At 36.3% G+C, this 12,183-nt stretch overlaps 1 protein-coding gene across 2 annotated transcripts in view; it reads right to left on the minus strand.

Annotated features, from left to right (window-relative positions):
- IMPG1 (interphotoreceptor matrix proteoglycan 1) overlaps window positions 1-10,876 on the minus strand; it is a 66,868-nt gene extending 55,992 nt beyond the window's left edge. The window contains exon 1 of one of the 2 annotated variants that reach the window (XM_027790814.2): window positions 10,112-10,876. In XM_027790814.2, coding sequence (XP_027646615.1) covers window positions 10,112-10,178 — 67 coding nt within the window. In that variant the 5' untranslated portion in view covers window positions 10,179-10,876. The remainder of the gene's footprint in view (window positions 1-10,111) is intronic. The other variant, XM_005240284.3, reaches the window with a different exon arrangement.
- Window positions 10,877-12,183: the final 1,307 nt, after the last annotated feature.

Here is a 12,183-nt window from a genome sequence, read left to right on the forward strand (position 1 = left end):
AAACATGCTGTTACAAAAAGAATAGTACTTGAAGTAAAGAGTGGGAAAAGTTCTACCATATATGTCAGTATACATATATTTCTGTGTATCTATGTGTATGTCTCAGTTCTTAACTTCAGAATGAACATCCAAGGCTTACTGTGTAGATATCATACTAATGACATACATATTATGAGTTAGCTAGTACTCTGATATGGAGAAAAGTCAACTGTTTGATTATGGTGAATATTTTATGAAAGACAGGAAGTTATACAATGAAGGCAACAGTTTGTGTTGTACAAAAACACTAAGGTGATTGTTATTTCTGTGCAAAGCAAGCCAGAGGCAGCAGCCTGTAGACCTGTAACTAATAGTTGCAAGGCAATTTAAAATGATTATGCAGTCATATAATGTTAAATTAAATTAAATGGAAGTAATTTTTCCACATATAATGTTAGATCGTGAGCCATAAACTGCATAAAAGGAATTTCCCCTGTGAAAACATGGCTCTGGGTCCATCAGAAACCACAAGTGGCCAAACACTGAGTCAGCAGAGACACTGGATTATTTGAATGATATACGTATGGGGTGAGAGCAGAAGATCCAATGCTATTGACATCTCAAAACAGACTCCTGAAATCCTCTAGAAGAAAACACCAAAAATCTACATGGAAAATAGCCAGTTAAAAATCTATTACCTTTTACAAGGTATATTAACTATAATAGACCAGCTGCCCAGGCAGACTGACCAACTGGGGCAAAGGATTTTGTCAGTAAGCTCTTTGATAGCTTTTGTATAGAGCAGAGGCTTTTCTTCAAGGATTTGCTTCTTCACCAGGATTTACCCCAAGTCATTAACTTGAATTAAGAATTACACTATTCATAAGAATGACAAAGGAGATTCTTATCAAATGATTGTTGTAATGATTTCAAACTTTCTGTGTTAGGGTCACTGTTTGGACTTTTTGGTCGGAGAAAGTGACCATACATGATCTACTTCCAGTTATTACTGTTCTGCTAGCCTGTTCAGGCCAGGTTTTCTCTTTTCATCCCTTGCCTTCAATTTCCACTTTTTTGTGGGAGGGATTTGTTCTTAAGTATGCTTACTGTAATAGGTTTAATTTCATTTATACCTTCTGGTTAGTAAATTTCCCTTACTAAAGTAACTTCTATTATCATCAGTTCTTGAAATTGCTTTTTTACTGAACTTAAGCAAAATTTGAGTTGGAGAAAGTATCAGCCCCTCTCTCCACATGATTGTGCAATACTTATTTCCTAATATTTACTGAATGTGAGTGGGAGAAAACCTGTCTTCTGGTACAAACATTATTTGTTTGTAATTCTTCAGACCTATGATTTCCCCTGTGTCTCCCAAATGGTTCAGCCATATACTTTACTATAATATGCCTTCATCTACAGCTTTTTAGGTGCTTTGTTTTCAGTGTCCTGGGTTGAAAAAATTATCTAAAAAGACCTGTACTATTATGACATTGAACTCATGTATATTAGCTGATCCCTTTTTTTTTTTTACCATGCAACATAGTAATTGAGTAAACTGGAGTGGTGCAAAATTTACAGGTGTAAAAAAAAAAATACGAATTGTTTGATCATGAAAAAAAAATTCCCCAATAATATTAGGCTGTTTTACTTTTCTTAAAATAAGCAATTCTTGTAGTTTTTTTGTTCTTGTTCTTTTTTCTGAAACAAGCATATGCAACTAATAGATTTAGCGTAATAGATTGTTTGCCCAATTTGACTTTTTTTTTAAATTTAACTCTATTTTTTTACAAAGGTGATTGTTTCAGTTTTGGCTTTAATAGGTATGTCTAAGATTTTTTGTTTTCTTTGACAGTTCTAGGGAAGAAGGGCAGATAAGTGCAAAGTCTGGTAAAATTTTATTGTACTTTAGCTTAATCTCCAAGGTGCCTTAAAACAAGATTTAACTCTTCTTTATTCTCACATGAAAGAATCTGCATTGTTGTCCCCATTTTCCAGGTGGCATAGTTGAGGAAAAAAGTTGAGATAGTTTTACCAAGGTGATCTACAGAGTCACTGTCAGCCATTATTAAAATGTGGAGTTCCTGACCTCTAGTCCTGAACTTAGGCAAATAGAACAAAAGATTTTCAAAATATGATAAAGCAATTTTCAAAGTATGGTACAGCAATAGTATTCATACGGGACCTAATCAAAGTGCTTTGACATCCATACAGGTGTCTCAAGCACATACCACTGATCTTCAGGTTTTGTTTTCAGGCAGATAAATGGTATTCATGTCTGAAATTAAAAATCTGAAATCCTCGGAATTAGGGCAGGCCTCTGCCCTGTGTCTCTTGAGACCTGCATTATCAGATTTATACCCTCACTAAAAAAAAAAGCAGGAGAAATAGATTTCAAAGGTCAGAGGTAAAAACATGTAATCTGCATGATGAAAAAGGAAAAGTACATCATTACTTAACTGGATTCTAAATAAAAGAGTTAAAAGCCATTCAGATAATTGGTCAGCAGTTGTTTTTTTTAATTTGCTTTTATGGACACAAGAGCAAGAAGCTTGTATTCATAACTTTTTTGTATAACTGTAGTGGATGTTTTCTATACAGCTTTATCAATATATTAATAGTATTACTTCTGGGAGGCCTCCAGTTTTGGTGTGGATTGTTTAGGGTTTTTTTCAGCAGTACAGGCAATCTCTGTGTAGGAACTTTTGCTTATAGTGTTAATTTGGAAGTAAATTTTTAGTTTTATTTGACCTTAGAAAATTAAGATGTCATCATATACAAAGAAAAAAACTTAAAATATGGTAACTAAAGGTTTAGGCAGGAAAATTCAAGGGCACATCAGGACAAAACTGTTGAAGTCTGAATAATTCATTATTAAAATCATCACAAGGTTTGATGTATGAAAAAGCAGATTAATTTCAAAAGTAAGTGGTTGTTCTTAGGATAGAGATGACTGCTTGTTTGATAAATAAGACACATTACCTGCATTATAAGACACATTATAAGACACAACAAAATAAAATAATTACTAATTAAAAGACTAGGCTTATTTTAAGGGGCGCTGCTGAAATAGGACGAGGAATGCTTATCAGAGAGAGTTAATTCAACATAAATGTGATGATGTGATCCAATTAAATATACATCGGGGCCAACTGCCCCTGTGTTGATAATTCAATCAGTAACAAAAGCAAGGATGATTAGTGATGGAAAGTTGATCCTGAGATCTCTGAAAGGGGTGATCAGTGTAAGCACCAGATGGAGCATAGAGTACAAAGAGAAGCAGTATTGTAGACTCTTTGCTTAAAGGCAGTTTCCTCCTGTCAAGGAAATAGTGAGGACCCCAAATTCTAAGGGCACTTGCTAGTGACAGACAGGTTGCTCATGACATGTTCTCTCCTCATAGTCCTTTTTCAGCCTTTTTTGTGCTGTATTTCCTCAGTTCCAGTTGCATGGGAAAGGTCTGACAGGATTGAAGTGGCTTAGATGAGCAGGGACAGATTAAAATATGGCATGGCTTTATCATCAAATGCAGCCTAGACCTTGCATATGACTACTGGGAGCAGCACCTACCTTCTCCCAGAGAAGCATGCAACAACCTATATCTTCCCATGCAGATGTGGAAGTAGAGGCCCTTTCCTTGTATTCTTGCTGATGCTTGGGGATGCTTTGCCAGTGCTTTGTCAGACGCTGTATATCTGACTGTGTTTGCATTACGTTTCCAAGCTTGTTTTCACAACTGTGAAGGCTCACAGCTTCAAAACCTTGACAGTATGGAATCCAATATTAGAAACATTAATACTAACATTTAATCTGCTCAGGTCTTGTCTCTGAGAGCTCAGTGCCCTTAAACACAAGATGATATGTCTTGCTTGTACTTATCTTTGGGTCCAACATATTCTTTAACTATTTTCATTGTACGCAATGAATGATCTTTGAGAGGAGTTACTGAGGCAACTGAGCCCCAACAGTTGTTTCATCCTGGTGGTTAGTGGGTCTTATCTGGAAGCTAATTGGGGTAGCTGAGACACAGGAGATAACTCAGTTTCAGTCTCCTTCAGATTTAGTGTACTTAGCCAGTGAACAGCTGGGCTAGTATCCAGTGTTGTGGGGAAGTTTTGCTGAAAGATAAGGAGCTGACATTGATGACCAGCTTCAGAAGATGATTAACAGTGGCCAGGTCAGTATGCCTGTGTTCCTAAAAGAGAGGAAGAAGGCTAAGGCATTTCTATTAAAAGTGATTAATTTTAATTCCTCAAAACGGATGTTGACAATGAGGTACTTGGTAATTCCTGTTTGGTACGTTGGTTTGTGTGAATGCCATTCTTAAATGTCACTAAACAGTAACATTACCTGTGGAATGAGGTCTGGGTATCTAACTGGGGCAGGGTGCTATGGGGACCATGTCCAGGCCTCCAGTTTGGAAGACCCTGTGTTCAATTGACTGACGTCCACTAGCAAAGTTCCTGCACAAGTGCCATAAAGCCGGTGTGTACACACAGCACTACAGAGCCTTTCACATACATACTAATACGTTGTGTTACGCAAGACTCTGCATCACCTGAGGTGTCAGGGAGGTGCTAGGCCCTGCCTGTGCAATGGGGACTTTGTACTGGAGACAAAAGAAATCTGATCTCTGTATCTCTTCCTTGGATTCAGCATGACAAAACATCACCTGCACATGTTTACAAGCTGTGCTCAAGCTCTCTATGACACAGGAGAGGAGCTCCAGGGTCCTGCTTAAAAGGCAAGTTCTTTAATTTTCAACCTTTTAAAGACTATTTTCTTGTTTTGAATTAGAATCCTTTAGTACCAAGGGATTTTCCTTCTTAAGAATTCAGGAAGGTGATGGTTTTTCATAAATCCTACTTCTTGGCAGAAATACATGATGATGATCCTTTAAACATTTATGGAAGATGAAGAATTTAGTTACTGTTAACATTATACTCCAATAAGGCAAGAAGCATTTCACCTGAAATGCTGTTCTGTTATTTGAGATGGTTTGCATCAAAGGATGCAAGAAAATGCTTTAAGTGTTTGAGTAGTTCTTGGAGGGATACATCCGATCTGCAGTGATGAAACACTTGAGCACCTCTGCTATTCATTTTCTAATCAGTCTCGCTCAAGACATACAGCCATCCTCTGAGAAAGTCAGTGAGACAGAATAAGTCCCAGCAATATTTTGCCATGTGTTTCAACAATTCAACAATTTTGACAGCATGAGTCAAAGAGTTTCACTGCAGAATGTGCTTACTGAGGTAACTATTTAAATATGATAATGATTGGGATGGTTGGCATATGAGAAAGTTTTCAGGAGACAGAAGCCAGAGTACCATTTCTTTACTTATGTAATTTGAAGTGGTCAGTTTTACTTCACAGTTCAGGGGCACTCATCCTGCAGTACAATCTGTGGTCTCTGGCTAATTGACTCCATCTCATTTTGACAAAGAGTGACTTGGACTTAACCTTACTTAGTTGTATGTCAAGCTGCATAGACCAAGTTAGATTGGGAGGACATTTGGAGGTCACCTAGTTCAATTCCTTGCTCTAAGTGTGTCCAGCTTCTGAGCTAGATGAAATTGACCTAGTTTTGAGAGAGAAGAGGAAATGGAAAAGATCTTGATTAGAACTGTCTTCATTTTGTGCTGTGACCACAAAATCCCAAAATGAAAGATGAGTGCATTACTGCTTCCTACCTGAAACTGCTGGGGTTTCTATGATCTATGTTGACTCATATGTATGAAAGGTACACTTGGAGCATACCCACTCAAACGAGTATTTCAGGTAACAGGATTACCAAGATTGTTAATATACAATTGGATAAAGTCTGAGAGAGGTACTGAAATATTCGGTGGCCAATGAGAAGGTAGTTTTGGTTCTGCACTGAAGCAGAAAATTAAAAGCCAGTAGAACCTCACCATTGAAAAGATAAGCATGGTTGCTTCAGCACAATTAGCTACGTAGCTGTGAGTCTGGGTTCTACTGATTTGCAGATGTCTGTGTGACTAGAGAATCAGCCTGCTAAACTCTGCTGTTGTCCTGCTTTGACTGCAATACTTCTTACTGGTCAGGGCTTCAGTTTCTATGTTACACCTCAGGTCCTTGTGCTTTTGTGAAATGAGGATGACAGTGTCACTCTGTCAGCTATATTGTAAGGTTAAAACTGGTGGTGTGCTTGCATAAAATGATAAGGCATGGTGCAATTATGTAAGGGTATATAAACACACCTACACTGTGGCAGGTGTCAGGGTACTCCCAGATGATCATTAATCTTACATTTTCCAGATATGTTACTATTCTGAAGCATCTGTCCAGTAAACAGCAGTTAATAGTGACTAAATGCCAATATATATGTATATACAAGCAGACAGATAGATATTTCTTTTTAGGAAGTGTGATGTTCAATATCACACATTCCTAAGGAGAAGAAACTTTTTGAAGCACAGCTGGGTGTGCAAAGCTCATGAAATGTGCACAGTAGAGCACCTAACTCCTGATAAAAATGGAAGAATTGTAAAGAATGAGCAGAAGACTCACTTGAATTCCAAAGGAACTGGGAATAGAACAGAGATAAGAAAGCAGAGGGGAAACCATATATTTAAAATATTTTTAAGCATCAAAATGCAGTAAAATGCATACACATTTTTCCTTCTGGGAAGACAACAGTGTGTTTCCTGCATTCGATGAATGTTGCTTAGTGCACTGCTGAAGCTACTAGGACACCACAATTGGCTGAGATTTCTAGCAGGTTAAGACTCCAAATAAAGTTGTAAATTAATGTCCTGTAGAGGGAGAAAACCTTTTATTATTAATAGTTATTATCTTGTCCACAGGTGTTTTCAGAGAAAATATCCAGCACATCTAACTGTTCATTCACATATAGTTTACTAATCGCTATGATACAGGTGTGATTATATCTGGAATTAATCTTTAAGATTGAGTGACAATATTCTAGCATTTTCATTCAAGTTTGGCTTTTAGCCAGGAAATCTAATCCAGTGTTACCTTTGTTTGAGAAGGGGAAAAAAGAAAGGTTTAGCATTCATTTGTTTAGAAGCATAACCAGGAAGGCTAATTTTAACTTGTAATTCTTATTCTATGGATGAAAGTAGAAAATAATTTTAGTGCAATAAGCAGGTGTCTTTTTTTTTCATTCTTTCTTTGAAGCTATATGTTCTTTGACTTCCCTTTCCCTTTGGCACAAATTTGCTTAACTCTTTTTTTCAAGGGCAATTATAGTAATGAAGATTTGCAACACTTACTACTGAATTGGAACAGCCGAGCGGGAAGGGGTAAGTCAGAATGAATTAAAATGATTTCATAGAGCACACAGAAAGCCTTTGTGTCCTAAAGAATGGCTAAGTAAATAGCAGATATTTGCTTGCTGAATAAAAAAATAACACTAAACAGCCTTGAATGGTCTCTGGCTCCCTTACATTCTCAGTATAAAGTACTGTGATGTACCCAGCATCAATGTATAATTTTGGGAGTTCAAAGCTCCTCTGTATTTTGCTAGTTCATCTGGGTTTCCAGTGGTTTACAATTCAAGTTAAAAATGAATCTATTATCATATTTTACTTGTAGATTTTTTTTGCTGTTACAAAGTTTTTATCCCACTCACTTTCCCTTCCCGTTGTTAGAGAGTTTGTGCCAGGACAGTGGCAAAGACCTGAGTTCAAGTTCTGAGATAATATCCTGGATTCTGGCCAAAGATAAACACTTTAAAATGTTTGGTTTGCTCCCTACAGTTTCCTGTTTGTTTAAGGTGGAATTTGAGGTGCTCCTGGACAGGCTCCAAATGACTGGGAGAAGGACTCTTTTCATCCTAAAACAGGGATGGGGAGGAAGGACCAAAAGAAATTGCTGAGCAAGCCCCACTTCTGTTAACTCACATTTTGTTAAATATAGATGTGAGTAAATCATGCATTTGAATTTAATATATTTTTGTTCCTGAAGGGGGAAAAATTCAACTGATTAACCCTACAAATATTTAAAGATAATTAGCTTCATGTTTTTTTCTTTTAGGATGGAAGTATTTTTTATCTTAGTCTCTTATTTCCCAGTCTGTCACTGTTAACATGTACTGCAAACTTGAATAGCCATAAAAGCCTCAAATAATCTATGTTAGGATCACTAACGAGTCATTAATGTAAGTATTCAGACTATTAGGAGCCTGTATACTTTTGAACATATTTTTTGTAAGTATCTGACCCTAATGCTAAGTCATAAAGTAACAGTGCTGGAAGCATCCCCTGCTCTGCTAAAAAAGTTTCTTAACACAAGCATTAAGTTTTTAAAGATATGTATTCATATATTTGAGGTAATGTAGCTTTAAAATATTATATATGGCATGACTACATGGCAATAAAAAAATATTGTTATGCATTTCCAAGTACAACATGTAGTTTATAAAACTGGTGGGAAGGATTTTTTCTAATTATCATTCACATGCATGTATAGAAAAAATGTTTTTTCCCCTGAAATCCATCAACAATGAGAAAATTCCAATACTGATACATAAGCAAGATGCTATGTGAAGTTTATTATTGGTCATTGTTTCCTGAGTGTTGATAAATGTTCTGTACACCCAGTCTTCTGCTACATCTCTTAGCGAGATAATATACAGTTCTGTATTCCTTTCTGTCAAGATAGACTTCAGCAAAATTCTGGGAGGTTTTTATGGGAAATGTAAAATACAATCACAATTTACAATGGGTGAAACTCTGTGACCCCACTTTTTACATTATCACTTTCTCGGTTCATAATTATAAATGTGGACTGTAATGATAGCATCAAGCATGCACAAATTACCTGGAATTCTTTCTATTTCTTTTCATCATAGGATATGCAACTTAAATGCAAAAGCACTGCATTTCGATATAACTTTTCTTCTTGTCATATGTGGAATATCACTCATTTTCTTTTTTTTTTGCCACATTTTCAAAATATCATTAATGATTAAATTACACTGTTTTCATGGAATTAAAAGCAAAATCAAAGAACAACAGAATATAAATCCAGTGGTAACTAATGTTACTTTTCCCCCAAGGGTTGTTTCAGTACTGTAATTGTCCACTAGAGAAGTTTTACATCATTTCAGTGAGATATAAAAAATGTGTTCTTTATTTTTTTAAAGAAAATCTGTGCAGAGAAGCAAGACCAAAAAAGGAAAAAAGTGTAAATAAAACTTTCCAAGTATCATTAACAGCAGACTGTTTCATACAGTCTCTTTAACAAATATTTAAATATCATTGAGGAGACTTTTATCATTTTACATTCTTTGCATTTAATTAATATGCCTGAGACTGACATAAATAGGATATCATTGACATGGCAAAGCATTAAGCAGTTGTAGCATTGGCTTTTAATTCAGTTATATAAATATCAAAGCATGGATGGAAAAGTTAGCAAGAAACTTTCCCCGAAATTAAACATGTTCCCAAAAGCTTTAAATGTATTAAATGTGGGACTGAGCAGGAAAAAATCACGTCACTGCCTTTTCTTTTTTGTTGTTGATGAAGGTTTAAAATTGCTGTGACTTTAATGTTTTTAAAAGGAACAATAGTCAGTTGTTGTACTAAGCACAGTTTTCTGTATTTGTGTTTTCTTGCAAATAATTTTACAATTATTATTACAGTAATCCTTACTAATACTGCCATTTCTTGTATATTTGCCAGTATGGTTTATTCCTCCAGAATTTGCATATCTAACAGTTTTTGAAGTTGTTTCTGACAATGAGACTAGTAAATACAAAGATATACTTTACTACTTTATCTTCATTTCAAGGATGACAGACCATCTTTAACAATGTCAGCAATTAGATGTTCTTTCAGCTATTTTACCCCTTTCATATAATTGTTCTTGAAATTAGTTTTTTTCATAACAGAACATATGCTGATAAATAGAAACCAAATGACATATATCATATAGGGATTGTAAAGCCTGGGAAACAGGTGTAAGAAATCTTGCCAGCGTTTCCTGTTTCAACTTTCTAGCAGCATTAGTAACTACTGTCTCTAGCTGAATTGTCAAAATGCCAAATTGCAAACAAAGATTTCTGTAATGTGAAAATACCCCGATCTTTCAATATTTTTTTTAACATATGTAATGTATATAGACCTTTAATGTATGAACTTACCTCTGCTTCCCTGAACTTGGAGAGCAAGGCAAATGATCAAAAATATTAATCCAGTTTTCAAATGCATGCTGTCTATTGATCATTCACAGTTTTCAAGATCAATCATGCAGGAAATAAGAATATTTAGGTCAAGTAGAAGGATTTTGTTTTCTTAACTGAAATCCCCAAACGTCTTCTCTCTTACTGTTTTTCAGGTATCTCCAGCTTTGAACTGCATTGAATTGCAACTAGGCAAAGAGTGCAACAGGTGCCAGAATGCAAGAGCTGGAAAAAAACCTCAAATACACACACTTCTAGCCTGGGGTACTGGAGTGGTAAGACAAGAGTGACGAAGTTTTAAAAAAAAGCAGAGTCTGTTTCTGGAATAATCTGTTTATCTGCTGCTCAGACATAATCCCTCTTACGGTCCAGCTGGAAGAGCTTTCTTCATCTTATTAACCTTCTGGAGCAGCATCTGTCAACCCCAGAAGACTTCAGCAGCACCACGATAAACAACGGAAGTCTCTTCTAGTGCCCATTGCCTTCGAACATTGATTCTTTGGACATTCCAGAGGCACAGCATGTGAGCAAAGGCAAAATCACAGGGAGAGCTAATTGTGCCATTTCCCAAACAGTGAACATAAACGCCCAGGAACTTCCTTTGAAGAGGAAGACAGCTTTTTCTGAAAGAACATATTATACTCAGCTTTTCCACCGTGTATGTCTTGGAAAACTCTCCCTTTTCATACCGAAAGGTTGCTGTTGCAATGTTCCTATCGGAGCAGTGATGATGATGTTCTGTGACAGTGGTGAAATGATGAGTCAGCAGTAAACTGCAGCAGTGTTCAGGGCTGGCACAATTTGACACCAAACTGGGAGTGGGGGAGGGAAGGTGCTGCATGGAGAGAGAATAAGAAACAGTGGTGGGAAATGCTGTTTCAAGCACATAGCTACAACGAGGCCAAGAATTGGCAGTGAGTGAAAACACTGTTCAAACAGCTCTGTTCCAGTTTCCCAAGTAACTACTCTGGTTACATATTTGGCATATGTAAATGTTCCATATTTATTTTTTATTTTCCAGGATATTTTTTACTGTTGCATTTCACCTATAAAAGCTACCAGGTGGGCATTTGGTCTGTCCCCCTTAGAGTTTTTTGTGCAATTGTGCTTTGACATAGGAAGTATCTAGACTGGCAGCAAGAATCTGTAAGTGCAAGTTACTTCAAGAACAGCCTTCAGCTGAACCCAATCAGTTTTACTTAGGATTTAAACAGTCACAACCTCTCTCCCTTCCCAAGATTGCCTAATTTTAGCTGCTCAGACCAGCTAGTAGAGAGACTGAGTTGGGACCAAATAAGAGCTACTTTTTTTGATTTTCACAATCTTTTCCTGATTTTCAGTGCTCATTTTAATGCTATATATACATATATATATATAGTTTCATGCACACTGTTTTATTATTCTAACAGAAAAAATTAAAAATACCTTGCCAGCAGCACAGTGCAATGCAACAGTGGAGATGAACAGGATTTCTACTGGAGAAAATTTGAATATTACATAAGGACTGTTCTTTAGCAGTACCAATATTTGTCTTTACATATCTTATCTATCATAATCATATGGTATATAGCGTATTCAGATAAGTGCTACGTCTGAACCAGGTAAGCTTTAGCTTTTATAAACATTTATAAGCATGTTATAGTTGAAAGATTAAGTTCCCCCCTGTATATTATTTTTAGTTGCTTCAGCTCTCAATCTGCAACAATTGGAAGTGTAGGGAATTTTTCTGAGGGTGGTGGAATCTGCTGTTTCTGGTTACATCTGAAAGTGCAGGGTTGGCGAAAGTCAGATTATTTCCTCTGAGCACTCTAGGTACCAAACTCCCTATGGAATGTGGTAGGAATGGGATCCTTTAGTTCCATTAGGAATCTAATTTAAGCATCAGACTACATTTTGAAAATGTGCAATAAAGAGATTTACTTAATTACTATGCATAGACTTGCCAGTAAAGCCTGAGCAGGAATCAGAAATCCTTTATGAAAGCTTTCATTTAAAAATGTATTTTTGAGCCCTGCACACGGTGGAGAAAACAA

Source organism: Falco peregrinus, chromosome 7, assembly GCF_023634155.1.
Source record: "Falco peregrinus isolate bFalPer1 chromosome 7, bFalPer1.pri, whole genome shotgun sequence".
NCBI lineage: Eukaryota > Metazoa > Chordata > Aves > Falconiformes > Falconidae > Falco > Falco peregrinus.